Here is a 27,350-nt window from a genome sequence, read left to right as displayed (position 1 = left end):
TATTTCATGTATAGCGCCACCTAGTTAAAAATTAAAAAGCGAAAAATTAGGTGTTTTCATCACAATATCTCTGGCTGACAAGGTCAAAACTGCACGAAATTAAAAGTGTAGGATCATTAGGACACCCTCCAAGTGCATGCCTTGTGTACTTTCGTTCATGCTGGGCCTTACAATAAAATAATGTATGTGTACATTTAGTGACCGTACACCAACAAGGATTCCCGTGACACTGAAAGACCGGGGTACACAAAACTTGGTGGGCATGTAACCCCACATGGCAGGCACATACGCAGGCCCACACACAAGCACGCGCGCACACACACACACACACACACACACACACACACACACACACAACATAAACATGTACATGCACACAATTCAAGAATTTCTCAGAATTATGAACAGGCAAGATGGAGGTGGGGTTGTATAAAATGAATTTTACATGTGAAATCTATGAACTAATCATGTTTTGGTACTTGTTGTGTAGCAGATACCAGTGAGAATTGAGTGTGGATAATGCAATTTAGTGAGACAGTTAGAATCATATAGGCCTTTCAGCGTGATTTATTTTTGTGGAAAAAATGTGCTGGACTGGGCGGCGGTCATATTTTGTACCGCTCTGCGGTACATCTAGTTATTATTCCTTCTTTGTCACTCCTCCGTTGAAACTCCATACCCGTAGTTATGTAAATGTCCAATTGGTGGCGGTAAATGCAACCGTGTGTATGCCAACCGCCAATAAACCCCACAAGAAGAAGAAGAAGAAGAAGAAGAAACAATACCATTGAGTTATTATAACCAGAGAATGTCTTATAGACGGGCTCTGTTATAACACATAGTGTACACCTGGTTTATGTGATTGTCAGTTCCCTATGCTGGGGGAAAATAATACGAAATTGCATGTTTCAAAAAAACAAACACACAAATTAATAACTCATAGATCATCAGACTTTGTCCTTTATGTTGATTCGAAACGGAAGTAGCCAACGCTGTCGGTGAAGTCCCACACGCCACTGCTCTCACTGAGTTGTAGGCAGAGCATAGAGGGCTTTGGGTCGGACCAGTGATCTTAAAATCATCTGAGTGCAACCAACATAATGCTGATGTAACAGAGACTTCAGGTATTATCAAAGGATTCTGATTGTTAAATTGCCATCAATGCCGTGTCTAATGAATTAAAAGTTTGCTACTGGCTAATACACACAGCTTGTTACTTGTGTAAAGCTAGCAGGTAGCTAGCCAGCTAGCTAGCTTTTCCTCGTGTATTTCCCCTTATTGTTAATTTACTAAGTATTATACGGGGTCAACTGCCAATTAAACTAATGTCCAATAATTTGGAGTGTTTTTCCTCCAGAATAGATCTACTGGTGTAATGCACACCATTTGTTTCAGTAAGAAATGTATGCCTCTGCTATCCTCTTGCTAGTGAAATTGTGTTAGGTAAGCTATTGCTTTCGCCACGTATTACAAAAGAATCCGCCACCAAGTGCTGAAACATTAGTTTAGCAAGCAAAGGTGAAGGAGTGTCAGCTCTGTTGGCAGAGTTCAGGTTGACAGTTGACCTAGAAGCGAGCCCATAATACTGGCTAGTCTGTCTCAGCAATGCTAAGCCAGCTAGCAAGTTTCTCGCTTTTGTCAATCTCCAAACAACAGAAACCAAGTTGAAGCAGGTTTAATAGCTGTGTTCTTTGTTTAGACCATAGTATTAAGGTTACTGAACATAACTAAACGTTGTGTTGGGCCCCACCACAGGGAAATGTGTTTAGCTTGGTTGCTAGCCATTAACGTTAACGTTACTACATTGCTTATGTTTTCCATAGTTCAAGTTTCAGATTGCGAAATACACGAAGGGAGATTGAGTTGCAGCAGTCATCACTCTAGAAGTGAATGACTATAAACAAACAAGCGTGCTCTCGTTCTCTGTGGTTGTCCCTCCAACAAAATAACACTGTACAAATACCGTTAAATAGCCATAAAAGGGCTCTAATTATAATACACCTCTCATCTTACCACCCAGTTAAACAGTTGCAATAGCTCTTGTCTTTACTACATTTCATGTTCATAACAAGGTGCTTTTTATCAACACAGTGCCACTGGACGACAAAAGAACACACATGGAGGGCTTTGGTCGTGGCATTCGTTCCCAACGCGGACGGGGTGCAGACGAGACTGAGAACTGGAGGAGCCCACGGAAGGAGGGGGGTTTTGAGATGGGGTTCAGTCCTGGGGGCTTCAGTCCTGGGGGCCGTAGAGGAGGTGGCTGGGCCCCTGGCATGAGTCCGAAACAGAGAGGGGTCCCCCAGGGGTCCCCACGGCGGCCGGAGGAGAACTGGCGTGATCGGGAGTATCCCCCAGAGATGGGCCAGAGCAGGAGTAAGAGGAGGCATCCCTCAGGGGAGAAGCATGGGGCCCGTGGCTCAGGTATCCAGGGACATAATGTCAGCTCTCTCATGTTCATAGATATGTACACACACAGACCTTTCATAGGCAAAACAGCATTAATTTCAGCATTGCTCTCTGTACACAACCGCTGATGACTACTGAAGCCATGATTCCACACATCCACTAAACTTACAGAAGGGCATAATCAAAATAGCAATGGTGTTGAGTACACAATCAGTATTGTATTGTGGGAGGTTGTGTGCAAAATTGTTGTACGTTTGATTGTTTTCTTCAGGACTCCATTGGAGAGACAGAGGCACACGAGACATGGACAGAGTCCTGGTGATTGACCACACCACCACTTCCATCTCAGAGTTGCTACAGACCATAAACCAGCCTCCGGATGAGACGCAGGGGGTGAGACACACACACACACACACACACACACATTCATTGTCCGCCCATCATGCATGCTTCAAGTAAGATCTGAACTGCTTAGACGTAGCTGTGATCTGTGAAAGGTCTTGGAAAACCTTTTTTTTTTTTAAACTGCCATTTGTGTGTGTTTTCAGAGAACAGAGGAAAGTTGGTGGTTCAGCTGCCATTTGTGTGATACAAAGATAGACTCTGTGTCCAGGGCAAATTCACACCTGAGAGACCGTGGGCACAGAAGGAGGGCCAAGGTGAGTACTCACACTCACACTCATACATACATACACACACACACTCACATACACACACATACTCAAACAACATGGTTAGAGCAGTGATAGACATAACACAGGACTAGGACTCACATTAACTAAAATTAGGGGGGAACAGAAGGCAGATTAGAGAGACGAGGCAGGCAGATCATTAATACAAAAAATCAAGCAAATACAGTGGCAAGAAAAAGTATGTGAACTCTTTGGAATTACCAGGTTGTCTGCAATGTGAAATGTGATCTGATCTTCATCAAGTCAAGTCACTAGTATAGACAAACACAAGGTGCTGAAGCTAATAACACAAAATAAGTTATTGTCTTTCATGTCTGTTGAAAACACCAATAAAATATTAATTGTGCTGGTGGAAAAAGTAAGCAAACCTTTGAAATGAATTACTGGTTGAACCTCCTTTGGCAGGAATAAACTCAGCCGAGTGTTCCTGGTAACTGTGAATCAGATCTGCACAACATTCAGGAGGTATTTTAGCCAATTCATCCTTCAGTTCAACCGTATTATTAGGATGTCTGGTCTGAATGACTTTGTTGGCTCTTGGCTCTAACTGAGCCACTCTAAAAAGTAGATTTTCTTTTTTGAAGCAATTCTGTGTAGATTTCCTTCTATGTTTAAGATTATTGTCCAGCTGCATGACCAAACGTTTACTGAGCCTTATGCCATCCTTACAATGAAAGACTTTACAAAGATTTGGAAAAGATTTTTGAAAGACTACAGTCTCAGACCCTCTCACATCTAAAGTCAAGACTAGTCACAGACTATGATTTTCCAATGACTAGGGATCTTGCAGGGTCACTTTTTACAAGACTGCAACTAGATTCCTTTAAATTATTTCTCATCGTGCACTAGATATCAACAGGAACTCAAATTGATGGCATACTCATGTCAAAGCGATAATTTTGTGTTTCTGCAGCATTGTTTCATGTGTGACATCCCTAACCGATATAGAGTTGTTCTGTCACGTGGAATAGCCGACTAATAATTTATAAGAAGCAAAATAAAAAAATATTATTTTGCCTACTTTGTCCCTTCTTGTTTGGTGTTGGAGAGAAGTCACTATTGGTTTTTAATTTTGTTCACGTCACTTTTTGCATGAGCCACGACAAAAAGACTTACGATAGTATCAAACATGTTTGATATTGTTGTAACGCAAAACTATAAAAAGATTCACTTGTACTGGCTTAAAACTGCTAAGATTGGCACCTTACACTAAACAGTCTAGTTGACGGAGCACTCCGCGACTCCAGTAGAACTCCCATGATTTCATTCCGACTTTGGATATATAGTCGCCGACTGTAAAATCACTATAAAATTTGCTATAAAGCCTCCCTGTCATTGACCAAGTTTCCATGCACACCATATTCCGATTAAGGTCCATATTCTGTTTATGGCAATAGTCAGAATGACGTTCCATGTGCAGCAGAAATGGGAATTTCATGTTTGACATATTCTGAATAAACCAGCAACATGCAGTTAAAGTACTATCTGTGCTATGACGTTTCAACGGTCTCTGTCCCTGAATTGCAGTCACGACCCCGAGCTGCTACCGTTTTACTTTCTAGCCTTATAATAGGCCGCTGTCAGCAGAGCGCAAAAAACCTGCTTTGAGCATTATGATGCTTTCACCCATCGAATTCCATCATGGCATTTAAACTTTCTGGTTTGAATACATAAGTTGACCTCATCTTCACTGTAGAAGTGCAAACTTTTAGCCACGCATTTTGTTATGTTTTCCAAGTGTCAGAGCAACAAACCAAGCTACCAGAATTCCTTGCATGAATATGATAACATGATTTTATATTTCAAAAGGGGCCATTCCAGCTAATGTGTTTACATGCTCTAATATTCATAATATTAAAACAGTCTATTTAAGTTTTTAGTAATCGAAATATGAGCTTATTCGGGTTATGGTAACTGGAATAAGGTGTTCACATGACTCATACGGAATCGGAATATTGTCATTATTCCAAATATGGTATGCATGGAAAAGTAGTCATTGTCCTGTTAGAATATTGATAAACTTGGGTTTTAATTTTTCTCTTAGTGATCGCAAATTGTCCAGTCCCTGAGACAGAAAAGCAGCCCCTAAATCATGACACTCCCCACACTGTACTTCAGCAATGAGATTACGTTTTTTTATCATGACCTTTTGATGCAATACAGTGCTGTGTGTTCTTTCCAAACAGTTCAGTCTATGTTTCATCTGTCCACAAACTCTTTTTTCCAGTAGCGTTGTGGTGTCAAGGCTACTGGAAAATAAATTTTAATTAGTTTGGAGAGCAGAGATTCCACTGTGGTGTCCTGCTTAGACACCCTCTTTATTCAATGTGTTACCCATGGTGAACTCATGAACAGAGACATTAACCCTTAAAGGTGTAGGTTTTTGAACATTCTAAGTTCCGCAACAATAGGTTCTAAAATTCTATGTTGAATTCAATGAACCCAGATATTCTTTAGAACGTTCATTTCCCAACATTCCCGTCACACCGGTGTGATGGTACTCCTTTAAGGCTTAACCAGTTCCAATGACTCCTTAATGTGTTTAACTGTTATTCTGTGGTACTTATTTACCTCATTAAAGGAGAATTCCGGTGTGATATTGACCTAAAGTGTATCGAAACATGATACCGAGTGTGAACGTATGTCTCATAGCCCATCTCGGCTTGTCCCCTGCACTCCAAAATCTGGCGCTAGTTAGCCGATGCTACCAACATCTTTTTCAATAGTGGTGCTTCGGCATCGGGCTAGCCATGCAAATAAATCACTGTTTTATACCCATTTACGAGGCTCAATGTATCTCCACACTTCATTGGTAGACTTCCGAGGGCCCTGACATTTAAAACGAGACATTGAGAACTTTGAAAAAGCACTGGTAGTTTACTTACAAGACGATTTATACAGACAGTATCTTCACGAAGTTTAGCATTTGCAGCCATCTTGAATTTAGTCACGATAAGTCGAGCAACGAGTAATGAACAGGTATGATAAGGGATCAGATTCCAAAAATAATTCAGTGGAAATGCATGGATTCCAGTTGCTGCTACTGGAAGAAACTGGAATCCATGCATTTCCACTGAATTATTTTTGGAATCTGATCCCTTATCATACCTGTTCATTCTTACTCGTTGCTCGACTTATCGTGACTAAATTCAAGATGGCTGCAAACGTTAAACTTCGTGAAGATACTGTCTGTATAAATCGTCTTGTAAGTAAACTACCAGTGCTTTTTCAAAGTTCTCAATGTCTCGTTTTAAATGTCAGGGCCCTCGGAAGTCTACCAATGAAGTGTGGAGATACATTGAGCCTCGTAAATGGGTGTAAAACAGTGATTTATTTGCATGGCTAGCCCGATGCCGAAGCACCACTACTGAAAAAGTTGTTGGTAGCATCGGCTAACTAGCGCCAGATTTTGGAGTGCAGGGGACAAGTCGAGATGGGCTATGAGACATACGTTCACACTCGGTATCATGTTTCAATACACTTTAGGTCAATATCACACCGGAATTCTCCTTTAACAAGTCTCTTAGCAGGGTGCCCACTTCTAAGCACACTAGTCATAGTACTAAGTCATCTCCTTGTATGACAATTTGTTGATCTGTGGGCTGATAAATATTTAAACTCTTTGAGATCACATTACCATTGCATTCCAGCTTTCTAAAGATAATCAGTTTTTTGTAGTAGGTCCTCTGAGATCAGAGGCATGGTTCACGTCAGAATATTCTTCTCATGAACAGTAAACTCAAACTGTGTAACTGTTCTGTTAAAGGTGCTCTTAGTGATGTCACGTGGTTTCTAAGCTCAACCATGTTTTTACAAACGGCAAACATCTCCTCACGATACACTAGCTGCCTGTCCCCTGAATACACTGTAGACAGCCCAGGCTCCAAAAAACAGCAGTGGCTGCATCAGGCTGTTTTTGTTGCTATTCCAGGCTGTTGTTGCCATTTGTGGAGCCTTGGCTGTTTACAGAGATGGTGTCTTTTGCAGTGTATTCAGGTGACAGGCAGCTAGCAGATTGTGAGGAGATGTTTGCTGTATGTGACAAAAATGTTTTAGCTTAGAAACCATGTAACATTGCTTAGGGCATTTTTAATTGTTAAAGTAACTTTAAACCACATGTTCAAAGTTGTTTAATTAGCCGCATTTACATGGACTTTTTTTTTTTTTTTTCAATAAGATTGAAATAAATCTTATTAATGATTTTGAACTGAACTGTTTACATGAAAGTTAACCGATTTACATTTACATGAAAAATAAACCAATTGGCGTTTAATCTGTGTTTACATGGAACAAGCATTTAATCATTTAGAAGCTCCTAGTTGTATTGCTGCCATGGCAACTAATTTGTTTACATCACTCTGCATTATTATCACATATAGGAAACACCTGCGCAGAAAGAAGAAATGTACTCCAACAATCGTAGTACCTGCTGTAGTATCAGAGTACACCACCCTTTTTCGATCTGATTGGAAAGTTAGTCGGATCGGGCTGAATCCGAGCCGTCGAAGTGTTGACACGAGGCATTTTTTTTTCCGATCGAGCCATTAGTCCGTTTGTAATCAGATTAAAAGTGTCCATGTAAACGGGGCTATTTATTGCTCCATATTTGTTAGTGTCTGACTAAAATTAGTTTTTGTTGAAGCCATCAGACTTAGGGTTCGCTTACATTTTCCAACTAGTATTGTGAATTTTTGAATGACCTATTCAATATGGAATATTCAACAGTGAACAGAATATAAGAACAGTGCAATATAATGTATGATCAGTAAAAAAAAAGATTGTTGCAATTCAAATGTAGATTATTTTTAGACACATACCTTAATGCAGCTAATTCCAAAGGGTTCACTTATATGCCACTGCCCTTCAGACATGCATAGGGTCTCTCCGGGCTGCCTTTAACTGTTTAACAAATCACTTGCCCATAGATATGAACTTTATTTTTGACACCAAGTAAGATGGCAACATAGAATAATCATTCTATGGACATTGCTGCCGAGATACCGACTACTTGCTTCATAATTCAGTACAATTTTGGAAGTAGAAGACTGCATGACGGATACATGTATGCTTTCTTCACCAAATTCAAAATTCACCAAATGAAGATATCTTAGAAGGCAGAATTACCACCGAATGCTATTTTAGGATTTTTTCCGTTTCAGACAGACCCATCATATTGCCATACATGGGTCAGATGTACCTCAGGCATACATACAGGTTTCAGGGTGTAGCAAGGGAGATGGTAAGGTTGACTAGGGACCCCAGACCCACGTCACTAGTGGTGATGAAGGCTGACTGTTGAGTTTGTGGAAGAAAGGAAGAGGCCAGGGCAAAATACTAGTCTGCTCTGGTGGGCCTTGGTGTTTGGCCCTGCTGTTTGGCCCTGCTGTTTGGCCATGGCATTTCAGATTAACCATATTGAAGGCCACTTAGGACAAAGGTTTTAAAGCATTATGAGCTACATGTAGTGTTTACGTAATCTGAGACTTTTGTCGCACATAAAAAAAAAAAAACTGAAGAATTCATCATTGCGCAGTTTCAAGAATTATCTATTCATTTCTAATCTATCTATTCTATTCATTTAATGTGCTTTTGTAGGAGAAGCGAGATGAGCTGATGTTGAAGAGCATCCCGCCTCCGGGGAAAGACCAGATATCTGCCATTGGCTCGGCTCTGGAGGCTGTGGTGGTGGGGGAGGGGCTAAGTGAGGAGGACGTGCAGGTGCGGCGTGGGGTGTTAGCCCTGATGCAGTCAGTCATCACTCCTGTACTGCCAGGTAAGCCTGTCATAAGCTCAGGCCATGCACTGTCACAAGTCTGCAGTCCAGTCTGCATGCGTTTGTTGTGTATTCTTTTCTGTGGGCAACATGGGCTGTATGTATGTGTTTTGCAGGGAGTAAGCTCAGGTTGTATGGATCCTCCTGCACTAGGTTTGGCTTCAAAGACTCAGATGTGAACATTGACATCCAGGCTTCCTCCAGCGTGAGTAACCGTGAATTCAGCAGGCTCTGAGCTCTGAGGCCAGTTAAGAGAAATGATATTGTTTATTCCTGAAGTCCAGACTGTATTCTTTTTTGAGATCCTGTCCTCTGATCCTCTGCTATGCTACTGTCTGTGAGGATGTCAAGGATTGTCCTCAATAGAACAGAAGTATTCTATGTTCTCATGAATTAACTAGTTTTATACCGGACTGTCCGGTGTTTTGATTCTGTCCTTGAGTTCTCCTTTAGTCTGGTTCACCTTTAGGCATTCAATTTGCTGTGTACCTTGTTGTTGTCCCTGTGGTTTGTGGTGATGCTCATTGTTTTGTCTACATTGTGCTCATGTTGTATTTAGGTTGTGCTTGACTGTATTCACAGATGCATCAGCCCGATGTTCTACTGCTTGTACAGGAGACCCTATCTAAATGCTGTGAGTATCCGTGTGGAATTGAATGAGACAGTTTGTTTGTCTGCATGTTACTGAGCTTGTTGTTCTGCATCCAGATGTTCTCCGTGTTTTTAGTTATTTGTATGTCTTAGCTCCGCTTACCAATGTGAAGGTTTTATTTGGTTACCTGTGTCCAGTGCTCTTACTATGGGTTTGGGAGTTTGGGTTGATTTGAGCTGTAACATCTCTGTTGACCTCTAGTTTGAGCTGAGCTGACTTTTTGCCTGATATCTTACAAACAATATTTCTAACAAAATTATACATACATTTTAAGTAAAATAAAATAAGCTTGGGCAGAATTAAAAACATAAAACCCTCTACGTTCTGTGACAGTATGTAGTATGACATCCGGCTGACTCGCCTACCTACTCATATCTCCATTATTGAGGGCAGAAATAGGAGTTTACTATATGGATTATTTCTAAAATGTGCTTTTTGGGATCTCCTCCTCCTATTCATTTTCTGTTTTTTGTATACGGTTGCATTGTCTTTGGTTGTTTAAACACATCAGCTGTAACTTGATGAATTTCCACAGGGTTTCCCTGTGTTAACTTGTTTGCACTCCCAGAACTGGGTGCACATAGCTAAAGTACTAGGCTGCAGTTAGGCGTGCATGTGATTCTATCTCATGTTTCAACTGTGTTCGCTATGCGTGTGTGTGTGTGTGCCCGTTCTGCAGCTGCGTTTGTGGAGGTCCATGGGGACTTTCACACGCGGGTCCCAGTGGTGGTGTGCCGAGAGAAGCAGAGGTCTGTAGCTCTCTGAGAAAATCACCTTGCACGTAAACCTGCACTCATGTAATTGTTTTCTGTCCACATGGGAAGTTGGGAGATGTAGTTTTCTGTGTGCTCTGCCCTGCTGTGCTGGGACTTTCCTAATACTAGTTGTGGTGTCCTCAGTGCTCTGCTGTGCAGGGTGAGTGCAGGAAATGACAGCGCCTGTCTGACGACGCAGTTCTTGTCTGCACTGACCAGTCAGGAGCCACGTCTGCTGCCACTGGTGCTGGGCCTCAGGCACTGGGCTAGGGTGAGTCCTCTGTCCCCAGCAGCAAACCCTAACCACCACCTTTTCCACCAAACATGATTGTAAGGTGAGGTGATTCTTTCTGAGTGATCTGTCTCTGTGTTCTGGTGTTAGATCTGTCATGTGGACTGTGTAGACGAGGGTGGGCTGCCCCCGTACAGCCTGGCCCTTATGGTGATCTGCTTCCTGCAGCAACGCAAAGAGCCCCTACTGCCAGCATGCTTGGAGAGCACAGTAAGACCTTGCTTCTGTGTGTGTGTGTGTGTGTGTGTGAGTGTGAGTGTTGGGGGGTATTCTGCATCCTGTGCCTCCTACCCCTTGGCGCACATCAGCACCTTTCCATTCACGTTCCCCCTCTCCTCTCCTCTCCTCTCCTCTCCCCCTCTCCTCTCTCCCCCTCTCCTCTCTCCTCCTCTCCTCTCCTCCCTCTCCTCCTCTCCTCTCCCCTCTCCTCTCCTCTCTCCTGCTCTCCTCTCTCCCCCTCTCTTTCTGTTGCAGGGGTTCTCCGTAGGGCAGCTAGCGGGATTCTCTCTTACAGCCCTGGAGGGCCATGAGGTGCTGTGGGTCTACAGTCTTCCCCAGGCAGACACACAGGTCCCTATTGAGAGCACAGTGAAACGTGGAAAGGTAAGTCGATTAGCTCACGTACCCTTATACGCACCCATTAGCCAAATGCAGCTAGCGCTGGTAGATTGGGGCAAACCGCTGCAGACAGGAAAGCTTCTATTCATTTTTGACACCATCTGTTTATTCCCTTTGCATTATGTGTGCTGTGCATATGAATGTCCATGTGTGTTTTTTTGTCCAATGTGTCTGATAACTTTTGCACTGTGTCTGCATGCAGTATGTTATATACCTAACTTGGGTAACTGATTTATACCTGTGTGTGTGTGTGTGTGTGTGTGTGTGTGTGTGTGTGCAGGCTCCATTGGTGTTTGCGGAGAGCTGCAGTGAGGCAAGCGTGGGGCTGCTCTGGGTGGAGCTCCTGCGTTTCTACTCGCTGGACTTCCAGCTGCAGGACCGTGTGCTGAGTGTGCGCACCAACGCCCCACTGTGGCGGGACAACAAGGACTGGCCCCGCAAGAGGATCGCCATCGAGGGTCAGTGAACAGAGTGCATAGACCACCAGAGCCCTGGAAAAAGCTGTAACTGTAGTAGATGAATAAAAGCCCAGTGAAATAATGGTAGCAGTTTAATAATAGCTAATCCTATAGACAATCCCTGTAATGGCTACAGCTCTCTGTTGTGTTTTAGTAGTTTGCATGCTAAAATTTGAATCTGAGGTACATTATTTTGTGGTGTGCACTGGGGGTGTCACGATATCAACATTTCAGAATACCATTATAATGACAAAATATATCACGATAACGATATTATCGTGATATCAATAGCAATCATTATAAAAGAAAGCAATCACTTAAAGTAGGCCTAGACTATATATTAATTTTATTCTAAAATGTTTCTCTTGTCAAAAACATACCATTCAGGCCTACAACTCCCACTTTCTCTCATAAAACAAAATGCCCAAACCAGGTCAACAACATTAAATTGCTATTATCGACTGATAAGACAAATTTGAACATGAAATTGAACTAGCCCTATATCACTGGATTTATGAATACTGTACCTATAGTTTCATTGTTTCTAGGCATAATTCTAATTGCAGGTAGGCTATCTGAAATTGCATTTTTAATTGGCGATAACGTGAGGTGATGCTTCTTTCCTCTTTGACAGCTCAGAAATATCATTATGCAGAGGTATGTTTTTAAGCCTAGGCTACTTTTTTTTTTTTACAAGCAAAACTTTTAGCATGATCTTCAAATTCATTGTTATGCTATAGACTATGTGTATCATGCGAATGAAAGATGAAAAACGTGTCAGTAGTTCGGAACGCACGGCGAGACAAAAGAAAAGTTCACATTAAGCCTACAACTTTGCATAACATTTCCAATGGGCCAGTTAGCATGTTAGTTTTTGTGTAAACTGGGCTGTTTATGTTGTTTCACAGCCTTTTGTTTGTGGGTAGGCTAGTTACTTCGCTAGAATTAATTAGACTAACAGTCTCCTGATACCGCTTTTTGTTGCACAGCCAAACGAATTCCCACACGCTTTTCTAGCTGCGGGGCAGAACAGCAGAGACAGACAAAGGCTATTCTATCCACTGCATTCTCCATCATGTCCGGCATCTTTTCAAGTTAGCTTACAAATTAAATCAAAAGTTTGGCGTTGCTATGACTTTAGGTTTGAGTGTGTGACTTTGAAGGGAGCAAGTGAGGAGGAGAGAGAAATCACAAGAGAGTAACAAGCCCGTTCATTTAAAATGGCATCGTTATGATACACGATACTACCGTGGGTGCATTATTTTCACGATATTCATATTCTCATGGTTTATTCATCACGATTATCATGAAACCGGTACATCGCGACACCCCTATTGTGCGCCACTGATGAGGAGGGGTGTAGGGTGGCTAAGGGATGGATTGCTGGGTTTAAACATGACCTTTGTTGTCATTTCCTAGACCCCTTTGCGGTGGGGAGAAACGTAGCTCGTACCATGATCAGCCAGCCCATGTTCGAGTACTTCCTCCACTGCCTCAAGACCACCTACAAGTACTTCAGCCACCGTCCCACCCATCCGACAGCCAATCACAAGCCACCGAGCCAGCCCAGTCCTAAAGAGAGCTCGACTCCTCGCAAGGCCAGCGGGGAGGCCAAGCCGAAGGCTAGCCGCGATTTAAATCACGTCCAGTCTGGGGTCAAGAACCTCCGAGAGACCTCCAAGGTGGCCAGTAGGAGACGGCAAAACTCGCACTGCTTGGCGCAGGAGGAGCTGGAGGAGGATGAGGAATCCTCCGACCTTTTGGAGGAAGACGATAGTGAGGAAGAGGAGGATTCCGAGGAGGAAGAGGTCATGAATCGAGAGGAGAAGAGGTGAGACTTGTGGAAGAGCCCATTGGCGTCTGATACACAACAAAGTCGCTAAGGCGGGGATCACATTAGCCAGCGGCAAGCGGCAGGTTTTCTATTTTTCTCTATGGTTCGGCAGCAGAATGGTGGCAACGCTGGCATAACGCTAGCGTTGAACAAGCTGAGCGTTGAACTTGGTTCAACTTTCAAAGCGCAATGCGAGCGTATTCAATTGACAAACAATTTGTGTTGCTTAGGAACAAGATAAAACTTATTATCGCTGCCGCTTGCCGCTGGCTAATGTGATCCCCGCCTAAGGGTGCATCCAGTAGCAATGAGAAGGCTTGTGTTACAATTGAGGGTGCACACTGCACAGTCCAAATTTGGGGGTGCACTGCAGATCCAGACCAATGGCTCCACACACATGCCTGCACTGGTACCCCCACTGAGACAAGAGTGTGATGAGCCCAGCATTTTACATCAAGGCTATTTTGGAGTCTGATGTAAAAATGTATCTATGTAATCATTTAATATGATAGTTAATTTTGACTCAGTTGGACAGCACTGGACAACAGTACTGGATTGGGTCAGATTTGAGTAGCCTATAGGATTGTACAGCACATGGCATGGCTGTAATGTTGTGTGTTGTGGTTGTGGTTGTGTTTGGAGGTGGGAGCCGTTCCAGCTGACCGCAGAGGAAGAGGGGCTATTTGCTCTTGATGAAGAGCTGAGCGAGGAGCATCCGTCCGACTCGGAGCGGGAGGAAGAGGTGGAGGAGGAGGAGGACACTCTTCTTTCAGAGGAGGAGTCTTCTGCCGACCCCACCCCTTTGTCCCGCCCACACTCATTCACCCCGTCCAAATATGGAAGTGCTGAGAAGAGTGCCGAGGCATTGTTAAACGGCTTCCGCTACCATTTCACTAAGCAGGCCTTTACCTTAGGCAAGGTGTGTGAGCCCCACAAGCAGATACACACACACACACACACACACACACACACACACACATATATACACACAGACACACACACTCACATGAGAGGATACTGTTTTTTTGTGTGGCAGAAACCCACTCTGGTGTGCAGCCTGTGTAAGCGAGATGGTCATCTGAAGGGTGACTGTCCTGAAGACTTCAAGAAGGTGGAGATGAAGGATCTTCCCACCATGACCCCAAAGTTCCTCAAAATCGTTGATCAAGTGTGTGAGCAGTGCCATAGTGAGTACTACAGAGACACACACACACACAGTTTTAATTGAGCGCAGTACCACATGCTCTGCTTTAATAGAGGTTATTGATCAGTGAAATGGATCTGTGTTGTCAGTACCTTGACCCCTTAACAAGGGCTTGGATTTGATCCGTTTGTGTTTTCAGAGGATTTTGCCCCAGATGAGGTTGAGGAGCAGGTGAGGGAACACATCTTGCAGGACCTGGAGACCTTCATCAGGCGCCATATAGAAGGTAAGAGGTGACCGGGCACGATGGGAACTGTGAATGGAGTGATGCTACAGGAGAAGGGGACCAAGTGTGTCACCTGCTTAAATCTGTTTAATTGTAATTTAATTGCTGTATCATTGTAAGCTAAAGCAGCCAGGCAGCTACAGCGCTACACTCTTAGGGCTTGAACATGGGGGCTCGTGAACATGCCATGTCCACAAAGTGTAGCGCTGTAGCTGCCTGGAAGCTCTAGCTGTTGGCTGCAGCAACTCGAGGTAGATAAAACCGATTGTTTCCTAGGGTTTTTTTGTACTAATAGTACTCGATGACCTTGAGAAATGGAGATCTATGAGAAAAAAATTGTGGGAATTCTACTTTAAGTTCAAAAAGCTATTTAATTTTGTGTGATGTAATGTTTGTGTCTGTTTGATAGGAGCCCATCTGAAGCTATTTGGTTCATCCAAGAATGGCTTTGGCTTTAAGCAGAGTGACCTAGACATTTGTATGGTGCTTGAGGGCCAGGACACAGCTATGGTACACACTCACTCAGAGGCACAAACACATTTACACACAACCAAAACCCTCACACATATATAACTGGTGTGCGTGCGTGCGTGTGTGTGTTTGTGTGTGCGTGTGTGTGTTTGTGCGTGTGTGTGTGTGTGCGCTCAGGGTCTGGACTGCATTGGCATAATCCTCAGCCTGGCTCGAGCTCTTGGCAAACACTCAGGTAAGAGTCGTCTTCAGATCCTACACCCTGGACTCCTTACAGCTGCACCGTTAAACAGCACTGCTGCAGGTTACACTGATGTTGGTTCCACTAGTTTACTGTCCTCTTGATCAGACGACATGATTCCAAGGAGGAGACCCAATAAGCTGCACGATTTGAGGAAAATATCTGATTTAGACAGATATTGTGATTGCAATTGCGATTTGCAATATGATTTTTGAATGTCAATGTATTGATTTAGTTAAATATTCCAAATGTCTCTTGAAGTTCTGCTGCTTCTGATTAGGGAGCATGCCTGGTGCATGGGAGGCACAGCACTGATTGACTGTGAAGCTCACCGGTCGGGGGTTTGGTGCTTCTTGCGTGCTGTGCGCGCTCACCAATTAGAAGTGGCACAGTCAAGGAGGATGACATGAATATAAAAGTCATAAAGGTATCACGATTATAAAAGTCATAAAGGTATCACGATTATTTGTAGCTTTTCGGGTTAGGTGATTGCGTCGGTTCATATTAGGATCGGCGATTGCGATGCGTTGATTGTGCAGTCCTACCCATGAGCCCTCATGTGGTGCTGGCTTCATGGATGCCTCTGTGTCTCTGTTGGAGCCCTGGGGGTACATATCCTTGTGAAAGTGAATTGAAATGTTAACTCTCTCTCTTTTTCCTTTTGCCTCTCTCTCTCGCTCGCTCGCTCTACCTGTGCTCTGCCTTCCCTTCCTGTCCTTGGCCCTGTCAGGTCTGAAGAACATTATTCCCATCATCACAGCCAAAGTGCCCATTGTGAAGTTCTGCCATGTGAAAACTGGCCTTGAGGGAGACATCAGCCTCTACAACAGGCTGGTCAGTCACACTGCCTGCCCTCTGACTCATTCCACATGCTGCTGTACATGAATATGCATGTTGATATGGATATGTGTTGTATACTACTACTGCAACAAATGACCTTTTCCTGGAAGAGAGGTGTCATTTGTATTCCACTGCCCATCACCATGTATCACTTTTTCACCATCCCCTCCCCTCCCCTCCTCTCCTCTCCTCTCCTCTCCTCTCCTCCCCTCCCTTCCCCTCTCCTCTCCTCTCCTCCCCTCTTCCCTCTCCTCTCCTCTCCTCTCCTCTCCTCCCCTCTTCTCTCTCCTCTCCTCTCCTCTTCTCTCTCCTCCCTTCCCCTCTCCTCTCCTCTCCTCTCCTCCTCTCCCAGGGCCTGCATAACACTGAGCTGCTGGCCTCCTATGCCTCCATTGACCCTCGTGTGCGGCAGCTCTGCTACACCATGAAGGTCTTTACCAAGGTGCAGTATTCCACACATGTGGTTCTACCTCACACGCTCACACTCTCTCTCCCCCTGCCGCTTTCCGTATTGTGTTTAAATGTGTGATTTTGTTTGTGTGTGTGTGTGCGCCTGCATGCAGGTGTGTGACATAGGGGATGCGTCGCGAGGCAGTCTGTCATCGTACGCATACACACTGATGGTGCTGTTCTACTTGCAGCAGAGAGAGCCGCCGGTCATTCCTGTATTACAGGAGGTATGTGTCCATGTTCATTACGGTTCTACATGACAAGAACAAAATATTGTCTTTTTTGATGGGACCCAAATTCAAACAAAGCATTGATACGTTCACATGAAGGACAATGTAGATTACAATACTCAGCTGCATTCTGAATGTGTCTGTGTAGATCTATGATGGCCAGACCAAACCTGAGGTGCTTGTGGAAGGTTGGAATGTTTATTTCTTCAAAGATCTGAAGGATCTGGTGAGTTGATCTTTCTCTTTCTCTCCTTCACAGATGTAGTATGTCATGTATTATGTAGATGATTCTGTGTGTTAGTGTGTGCTTGTGGTTGTGAATATCAATATTGTATTGGTTGTTGGGGAAAAATAGACTTGTTTGTTGTTCATTTAACTCTTTAATTTAAATGACGAGCAAAGACTAAAGTCTAACTAAAGCTAGTTTAATAAGGCAAAGTCTATTTATCAATTGAATACCATGTACAACATCATAAGCACAACTGTTGGGTCCGCTCAATGCAGCCACACACCACACAATAGCTTCAGTTCATGCACAAGACGCTTTGGTCATTGAGTGACTGCACTTTGCTCATCATTTAATTATGGCACAATGTGCTGATGCCATATAAGACACCTATTCCACAGAATAGAATGTGTCAATCCCAGACTTCCAAGACTTTGTGAGCTGGGCAATGTTCCAATGCCTGTGTCTTTGTTGGTGTGTTTATATTCATCTGTGTGTGTGTGTGTGTGTGTGTGTGTGTGGCAGCCGCGCCGCTGGCCCTCATACGGGCAGAATCGTGAGAGTGTGGGAGAGCTGTGGCTCGGGCTCCTCAGGTTCTACACAGAGCAATTTGACTTCAAGGAGCGTGTTATCTGCGTGCGTCAGAAGGACACGCTCTCCCCATTCCAGAAGCAGTGGACCTCCAAATATATCACCATAGAAGGTAGCTGCTGTTTCTCTACTGACCCTACCCTTTGCTTGTGTTGTTTTATATCTCTGTCTCTGCCTTCCCTGTCCCGTGTCTTCTCCTTATCTAATGTCATTGATCTGAGCTCTCTCTATTTCATTTCATCTTTTTTTCACAGATCCCTTTGACTTGCACCACAACCTGGGAGGAGGCCTGTCCAGAAGAAGTATGACACACGCACACACACACACACACACACACACACACACACACACACACCTATGGACTACACCTGCATTTTTGTCATTGTAATTATGTAGATGTACTTTGGAATGTACATAAGAAGAAGAATGTGTCTTGGAATATGGAAATTCGTCATTGTATTTACTCCTATCTCCTTCAGTGATCAATTTCATCATGAAAGCCTTCATCAACGGCCGGAGGGTTTTTGGCACACCTGCCAAAGCCTTCCCCCCTGAATACCCTGACAAGATGGTGGGTGTCCACATTCTGTTGCATACATTACATCAGTATTTGTACAGGTATTTTTTAAACTCCCTTAGGTGATTCAGCAGATCATCTAAGGAGCAAAGCTCCTGGTGGAAGCACATCTTTACGGTCTGTTTGTTGATCTACAGGAGTATTTCTTTGACCCTGAAGTGTTGACAGAAGGAGAAGTCGCCCCTAATGACCGCTGCTGCCGCATCTGTGGGAAGATTGGACACTTTGTGAAGGACTGTCCCATGCGCAAAAAGTACTTTCCCTGTTGATTTTGTCTTTATGTGTATTATTAATAATAATAATAATAACCAGTAGTTCATCAAGGATAGATCGGTTATTGGATTGGAGTAGTATGTACAGTACAGGCCAAACGTTTGGACACACCATCTCATTTAATGCGTTTCCTTTATTTTCATGACTATTTACATTGTAGATTCATCAAAACTATTAATGAACACATGTGGAATTATGTACTTAACAAAAAAGTGGGAAATAACTGAAAACATGTCTTATATTCTAGTTTCTTCAAAGTTTTTTTTTTTTTTTTTTTTTTTTTTAATACCATATTCAGCAAGCCATAACTTGACAAATATTCATCTGTGGGCCAAATAACTTTGCATTCATTCATAGTTTTGATGCCTTCATAAAAGTCATAAAAAAGTCATAAAAAAATAAAGAAAACGCATTGAAATGAGGTGTGTCCAAACTTTTGGCCTGTGTGTGCACACAGGTGTGCATGATAGTCATGGGGACATTGGCAAAGCATGAGGAAACTGTGTACCATACAACTTTGTGTGTGTGTGTTAAGGACCCGTAGCAGGCGTGTTAGTGATGACTGGGAGCATAACGAAAGACACATGAAGGAATACGACCGTCTGCGCAAACAGGAGCAGAAACGCTGCTTCATCTGTGGGGCTAACACACATGTGAAGAAAGCATGTCCATACTACAAACCAGGTACACGCACTCAGAGTACATATATACTTACAGGGTACCCGCGAAAAGTATTTACAAAGTCTTAAATTTACTATTGTCAAATTAAGGCCTTAAAAGTATTGCATTTTATTTACAAAGTCTTGAATTTCATTCACAAGGTCTTTATTTTTTCCTTTGGTAGAATTAATAGATACCATAACGTCAATTAATTTCCGTAGAGATTAGGGAAAATATGCGTCTCCAGAAAATAAACAAACTATCGCTTTTATTTTGAAACCTATGTTCACGGTTCTCATCCCTCAGACATTCACGCCATTAAAGTGAAAGTGTATGCAAGCGCATGTGCGTCTGAAATGTCAGCTGGAATAGTGATGTGAGCCGACCAAGAAAGATGTCACAGGTGGGATAGTTAAAACTTAAGAATTAAATATTCAAAACGAGTAAATTAGAGTAGTAATGTAGCAGCATGTTTTTTTCTATTGTTGTGTACACTGTCAATATTAGACCGCTAACCTTATGTTGCCGTTTTTGCAAGTGAAAAAAAATAGATATGGGCTATGTTAAACTGTATAGGCTACAACAAGATTCTGTGATGAAGAATACATGAAGTTTGAACAATTTAGATGGGCAAAAGGTGGAGCAAATTTAGACAACTTTAACAGATAACTTTATCAGTATAGTAAAGGCTAATGTAAATTAAATATGAATTGCTCCTAAACTGGCATGTGTCATTCCAAGACAAAAGCAATGATGACTGGCATGATGTCGTCTGAGAAACTTTCAAAATAGCCCCATCTGGAATATTCCCTCCTACATGTAATGTGAACACTCTTCTCACAACATGGTTAGTTAAAACATTTGCAATCAATTTAATCAATAGGCCTTTTCACACAGAGATCACGCTAAATTTGCGGGAAGAGAAGTCTTTTTGCCGCAACGTGTGTCTGAAAACGAGGTGAAAATTTGCCGGCCTGCTGATCTGTTCACATGATGCGGCAATTTTGGGGAGCCAGAAGGCAGGATCAGCTAGCAAATTAAAATGTGACGTGCAACAGGGGGCGTGTAGAGTGATGGTCGTAGGACTTATTATGCGTGGGCCTTCAGATGCAGCAGGTGTGTGATTTCCAAAACCATGGCGGGAGAGCCGACTGCACTTTGGTTAGCTTGCATTTTCTTTGCTGTTGCTTAGAATGTTAGATTCTTGCGATAGATGTCTTCAGACAATAAAAAAGTAATTTGGAAGGGAAATTGAAGAGAAGAGTTGCCCCCTCCATTGGCCGTGATTCCCCTTTGAAAATCAGAGGTTCACAGGCTACTGTGGCCTTGGTCAGTGATGATTGGTGTAAACTTTGTCACACGACGTGATAAGCAGTTCTGGCGCTTAAAAACGCAACGTTCCATTCAGTCATAAATCATTCAAGCGTAGGCCTAGTGCTCGTCATGAAAAGAAAACAGCAGCTTAATATTTTTCAGGTGTTTAACAGTAGGCCTAGGCGCACTGTTAGCAGTTATGCCGAAGGCAGTGAGATTATTAGGCATTGCATCCTTTCACTCTGTTTGGAATATCGCAGTTCGGGTTGATAAAATTCAGTTAATGCGAGTATGGATCGTCTCAAAGTTTGGGACAACCAAACAGCAGTGTAGGCAAAGCAAATCCTAATTGTTAGGTTACCATAGCTGTCTTTTCTCTAGGCCTATAGGAAATCACGACATAAGCTCATTGGTTTCTTTTTTTCTTTCCTTTCTTGTTCGCGTGTTGGGTAGTGAAGCATTTAAAGCAATGTACATCATGTGAGCCAGAGCCGATATGGCCAGAGCTGCTGCTCTGTAAAGGTATTTCTGTCCCACCCAAATTTGCTGAACTACTTGCGAAGTAGCCTATTCATCACAGACATCACATGTATCACACGAAAGAGCTTTTCTCAGCTTTTAAACAATGTTAGTGGTTAGTTGTTGTGGTAAACGGTTCGCGAGAAAAGTAACTTTAATTTAATCATATTTTCTGCACCCATCTCCCTACCCATTCTTCTTGGTGGAATACTTTGCGAACTTTCCCTCAACACATGACAAACCTTATATCAGAATAAACAGCAGACCTTACCGAACACAAATGTAAAGCATTCCCCTGTACAGTTAGCCATGCAGCAATCTCTATATGCATGTCTCCAACTTTGGGGTTCACATGTGTTTAAATTAGGGCTGTCAATCGATTAAAAAGAATAATGAAATTAATTACATACTTGTGATTAATTAATCTAAATTAATCGCATATATAATTTTTGCTGTGAAAGTATTTTAAATATTTAAATTCAAATGAATTATTGAATAATCAGCATTAGTGACATTAAAGTTCAAAAACTCTTTTATTATTATTTTCACTGTTTAAATAATGACCATAATAATCTATGATATGACCTAATATGCTGAGGAAATAAATTCAAAAGTGCTTCGGGAAGAAGTTTTTTTCACATACAAGGCATTTCAGGCCACAGATATAACCTAGGGGACACAATGAAAATAAATTGACACTCCCCTCAATGTCAACACTATTTCTTTGCATTGATGTGCGACTTTAGAGTTGACAAACTCCGGTGATATGCAAATTCAAACACCATCACACCAATTCCAACACAAATCAACACCATCAGACCGTTTTTTAAAAGTAAATGTTCCAGTCAATGATCTAGGCAGCACATTTTCTTCTCTCTCCTTCATTTTACAGTGTAATAGTTACTGACTAGAACGGTTCGGGGTCAAATACGGAATCGATTAATCTGCGCTATTTTTTTTTAATCAGTTATTTTTTCTCAAATTAATTAATAAAAATTAATCAGTTATTTTGACAGCCCTAGTTTAAATTGTTCAATAGGCCTACATGATTTTATAACAGGCCAAATACAAAATAAATGTTACAAATATCGCCTAGATATCTGTAAACATTACAATCAGAGGATATACATATAGGGCAGACAGAAGCTCATGAGTTCATGCTTTGTTTTATCGCTGGATTTTAGGATGGCCTATTATGGCAACCGATTGCATTCCGAGCTACAGTCAACTCTAGCAGGCATTAAATGACTGGAGACTTTGTAAATTTAAAGATTGACATAATGTGCTGTCTTTGCTATTGCTGCTTTTGATCAGTTAGATCTCCTGTGGTGGGCTGGACATAGCATCGAAATGCCCGCCCAGATTCCCCTTTCCGCCTTGACCCATTCACACTGGTGCCGGAACTTATCGATTCGGCAAAAGGTCTAGGGTGCTTGGTAGTAAATTTGGCGAGACACTTCGTCCCGCCGTTCCGCCTCGGTCTATGTGAAAAGGACAGGCGTTCCGCGAATTTGGTACATAATTTTGCGGGGATTTTGGCAGTGTGTAAGGGCCTAATGAAATATGGTAGACTAGGCTTGCATTTGTAATTTTAGCCTGAAAAAGTGTCTGTCTCAAGTAATTTATTTGTTATCTGATTTTTTCCAACAAATATGCATATCTCCTCATGCTTACTCTACTAGGCTATGCTAATAAGTGTCCCTAAGGCGTATGACACCTTCAAAAATGTCTGATTATTCAGGCTCAGAAATTGTCTTTGTTTTAAGGCCTGAAACATGTCCAAAGAAATTGGTATTGAATTTCATTCGAAGTGGTATTAAAAAGTCTTGAATTTAAGGAGGATCCTGGGGGAGTATGTCTATGATCAGGAATAGACACATGCGACAGACAACTGTTCCAAAGACTAAGTTGACTTGTGCATTAACACATGCAACGACGCGTAGCACACCCACACAGATATTCTTTTTATTATGCATATGGTTATAGTATTTTGCAGACCCTTTTGTCCAAAGACACTAACAGAATATGGCAATTACATATGTTAAAAATATGAAAAAAGCCAACACGTTTCTAAGAAGTTATAGGATTATTTGTTTATTAATGAGTTTTATTTGTTGATATTTTAGGTGGGGTCAAACCTGAAGGTGGTTCTTTTTCCTCCTCTCCGTCCTCTACCAACCAGTTAAGAGTCGTCCTTAGAGAAAGGGAGAAGCAGGTACGTGAACTAAAATACATTCAGAGGTAAAAGTAAAAAAGGTCAAACTTTTAACAAGTTGAGACCAGGCAATGAGGGAGTCCTGTTCCTATTTGTTCTGTGGAAATCCATCACCCAGCATCTTACCCAGAATCAACTTCAGTGCAGATGACATGACTGTCTCACACAACCCTGTGTTTATCCACAGAGCTCACCTCAGCTTGAAGGGAAGAAGAAGAAGAAGAAGAGGACAAAGACTAACCTAACCATCGTCTTGGGTCCTCAAGCAGGTAGAGTCCCTTCCATTGATATTGGCAGCCTTGCTGGCTGGGTCATTGTTTTGGGTCCTCAAGCAGGTAGAGTCCCTTCCATTGATATTGGCAGCCTTGCTGGCTGGGTCATTGTTTTGGGTCCTCAAGCAGGTAGAGTCCCTTCCATTGATATTGGCAGCCTTGCTGGCTGGGTCACGGTAGAACGTGTCACTGGTCTGATGTGTTGCTCTTACCCTGAAACCACAGGATTTCAGATGCTTGCATGGCCAATTTGTCATTTGTCCCCAGGGCCATTTAACTGTTCAATGCCTCACTTAAGGGAAGAGGGGAGAGAGACTTCTCTGCATAGTCTGTCTGCCTCTTCATCCCCTCCATGTTTGGTACTGTCTGTCCACTAGCCACTTGTACCACTGTCTTTATGCCTCACTGTTTGCATGCTATATTAGCACATTAGCACATATTAACCCCCCCCTCCATGCCACAGCCGAACTGTGGCCACACTTATACATTTTCTTAAATAGTTAAATATATAGATATATAGACTTTCCTTTACTTTATTTCTGTATTGTTGCACTGTTGACTTACTCATTTGCACTATCACCATGACCACGATCACCATTGCACTACCACCATGACACTCATTCACACAGAGCACCTTAGAGCACCTTACCATACCTTACTATGCACAGAGAATCACAGGCTCAGTCCCTGCCTCAGTCATTGCAAGCGCCTCTGATTTATTAATCACCACTATGTAGATACTGTTTTTAGAATTGATTTAGATTAAGTGTTAATATAATTTGTAATTTTGTTATTTGTATTTTAGTATATTTTTATATATTGTATTAAGTGTTAGTATAATTTGTATTTTAGTATATTTAGCATATTCTTTATCTTCTACTGTCCTTACTGCTTAGTTGTGTTTTTATATTATATACTTTAATTACTCTTCTGCTGTTAAAGAATGTGTTTGTCTTGTATGTATGCTGCTGAGACCTTGAATTTCCCCTGGGGATCAATAAAGTATCTATCTATCTATCTAAACATTTGCGATATTTGATAAGGTTATTAAGATGAGCGTCTCAGTTAACGTACCAACCATAAGACCGAATTCTGCAAAGGCTGCTATACAACGCATCTGGAGGCAAACATGAGCAGAAACATTTGGAGCTGAGCTCAGCAGAGTAGTCCATGTAGTGGATGGGCATCACTAGAAATAGAAGATTTCACTAGAAATCTAGATAGAAAGAAATTTCACTTGGCTCATCAGACTGTGCCATACAAAGAGATATTCTGTAGATGCCTTTTATTGTATTGCCTTCCATTTGGTAAAAAGTACTTGTATGTAATGACCGGTTTGAATATATGATTTTTCTTCCTTGTATAATGCATACAAGATGTACATTTATCAATGGGACATTGGGACTAGTGTGTTTATTTGTATTTTTTGTGTGTGTTTTTGCAGGTAGTCTGGCCAGTCGACACGTGTCTTTGACTCCGAAGAAGAATCCAACGGACTGAAACCGAAGTGCAGATTTCTCTTATTTCTCCTGATTTAATGCCCCCCTTCCCCCCGGCTTCCTTTCTACTTTATCGCCCTTCCCCTCTGTTCCATCTCCGTTGTCCATTTTTGTTTCTCCTCTCTCTCCGTCCTGTGTTCAGTGACACACAGGCTCTAGTTCCCGGGCACTGATGTGCCGGTAATGTACCGTTGCCACTCTTTGTGTATTCAAATGTTCTTAAAGTCAAAGTGGACTGCAAGCCAGCGGCCTGCCCATTTCCTGGCATTCATTTCAGCGTTCTCTGATTTACATTGTAAACATGTTGTTTGGCGTCCCTTTTGAAGTTAAGGGGATCTATGGATACATACTAGCAGTAATGGCAGTCTGATGCCACAACTCCCCTCCAAACACAAGCTTACAGATGATATCTGCCTGTAAAGGTCCCTATAGAAGCTCAGAGAGCTCATATGTCAGAAGGGCAGACTGGCTGCCGGATATGTTTGTGTTAGAAGAGGCAGGGTCATGTTCTTTAGCTTTGTTTCACATTGTTAAAGAGTGGCAGTCTGTGCTGAAGCCTCCCTCATTTTACCTCCATCTGTGAGGAACCTTTTAAAGTCCTTACTTTTTTAAAAGCGTGATGCATGATGTTCCTTTAACTCCACAGCTTTTTTAATTTATTGGTTTTTTATCTTTTAATTAGACATTTTATTTGTCTCAAAACACTGTCAAGTGTCAACCCTCTACTGTCTCCGTTCTGCACTGAAGAGCCAGTAGGCGGTGTGTACTGTGTTCTGTGCTGTTCTCTGTGAATGAGGCTGTATGTGCTTGCGAGTGTGTTAACAGGACAGTGTGGGTGTGCTTGCATGAGGTATCTGTTGTGTATAATGTGTGTGATTGTTTATGTCTGTGGCACTTGTTTGAGATGAGCTGTACAGAGCACAGAGACAACAGAATGTGTCCGAGGGGAGTTTGGGCATGTAGCTTTATTTGCCAAGTGAGTTTTTCTTAAATTCTTGTTTATGATTTTATTATGTGGACTGCTGAATTTGCTGCTACTCAAATAAAATTTCTTTAACGAAATATGTTGTCCGTTTGGTATTTGGAAACAAAATATGTTCATCTGTAGTCTGGCTATCACCAGACCAAGTTCAATCTTTTAACATTGAACATTGAGCTGCAGGGCGAAAAAGAAATCGCCGGCAGATCAGCCTGGGTTTACCCAGTCTAGTTCATCTGTAAATTGTAGATAAATATTGTGGACCGTTCACCATTCCCAAGTGGATGCGATAGACTGCATGGTGGAGACATGCCGATCGACATGATATAATGATGCAACTGTGTACTATCATTATCGTAGCATAGACTATATATAGAACTATACAGAACTATATATACAGTCTATGTATCGTAGTGTCCATGCTGAACAAACGTCTCTTTGTAGGCCTACTCACGCTCACTATGCAAATACGCTGGGTGCCATATACCATCATGAATACAAATCGCTTTTATAATATAATAATAATAATAATAATAATAATAATAATAATAAAATGTATTATAGCACTTTTAAAGCACAAAGTGCTCTACAGACAAACAAACAAAAAGCAAAAAAACAAAACAATAGTAATGATAACAATAATGATAAAATAGTAAACTACCAAACTACAAACTATCAAACACAAACTTAACTGCATATATAAAAAAGAAAAAGTATACAGTAGTACCCAAGACAAAATAAACAAACAGAAATTATAATAATGATAAATTAGCAGAGACATGAGCGGAATCCTTCACTATTTAAGGAAAGCAATTGTATGACATAGCTGCAAGCAGCAAAAGGGGCCAAGCAGTGCGCTATAGCAGGAATGGCGTTGCCATGGCATGAGCAAGCACTCATAGCATGTTTGATTGCAATTGGATAAAGAAGCTCATTTACTTTGTTATAGTTCTCCTAGAGGCGAAAATTACACCAATGTCCTTGTGCGTTATCACAATCAGCTACCTTGTCCCCGGACTTCATACACCAAAGAGTTGCTGAGATGTGAGCTCATATGAGACCACTTTCCTTTCATGTCCT

The 27,350-nt window shown here is 42.1% G+C and overlaps 1 protein-coding gene across 1 annotated transcript; it reads left to right on the top strand.

Annotated features, from left to right (window-relative positions):
* Positions 1-965: 965 nt before the first annotated feature.
* Positions 966-26,353, top strand: tut7 (terminal uridylyl transferase 7). Its single transcript, XM_042100749.1, has 30 exons — positions 966-1,124; positions 2,092-2,424; positions 2,681-2,802; positions 2,958-3,068; positions 8,697-8,874; positions 8,991-9,079; positions 9,457-9,508; positions 10,206-10,275; positions 10,426-10,552; positions 10,664-10,783; positions 11,048-11,176; positions 11,472-11,649; positions 13,069-13,480; positions 14,126-14,402; positions 14,520-14,670; positions 14,827-14,913; positions 15,323-15,423; positions 15,562-15,619; positions 16,356-16,459; positions 16,818-16,907; positions 17,029-17,142; positions 17,294-17,371; positions 17,897-18,074; positions 18,217-18,264; positions 18,442-18,533; positions 18,677-18,792; positions 19,348-19,496; positions 23,432-23,520; positions 23,708-23,789; positions 25,237-26,353. Exons 2-30 carry the CDS (start codon positions 2,118-2,120, stop codon positions 25,290-25,292), a joined length of 3,765 nt encoding a protein of 1,254 aa, XP_041956683.1. The 5' UTR covers positions 966-1,124; positions 2,092-2,117; the 3' UTR covers positions 25,293-26,353.
* The last annotated feature ends 997 nt before the right edge of the window (positions 26,354-27,350 follow it).

The sequence above is a fragment of the Alosa sapidissima genome, chromosome 8, assembly GCF_018492685.1.
Source record: "Alosa sapidissima isolate fAloSap1 chromosome 8, fAloSap1.pri, whole genome shotgun sequence".
NCBI classification, from domain to species: domain Eukaryota; kingdom Metazoa; phylum Chordata; class Actinopteri; order Clupeiformes; family Clupeidae; genus Alosa; species Alosa sapidissima.
The sequence above is the reverse complement of the archived record's forward strand: the minus strand, read 5'-3'. Positions and strand labels throughout refer to the sequence as shown.

Coding starts and splice junctions, on each gene's coding strand:
- tut7 (XM_042100749.1), top strand. CDS start 2,118: ATGGAGGGCTTTGGTCGTGGCATTCGTTCCCAACGCGGACGGGGTGCA. Junction 18,265..18,441: donor AGGAGGCCTGTCCAGAAGAA/GTATGACACACG, acceptor TATCTCCTTCAG/TGATCAATTTCATCATGAAA. Junction 18,534..18,676: donor CTGAATACCCTGACAAGATG/GTGGGTGTCCAC, acceptor GTTGATCTACAG/GAGTATTTCTTTGACCCTGA.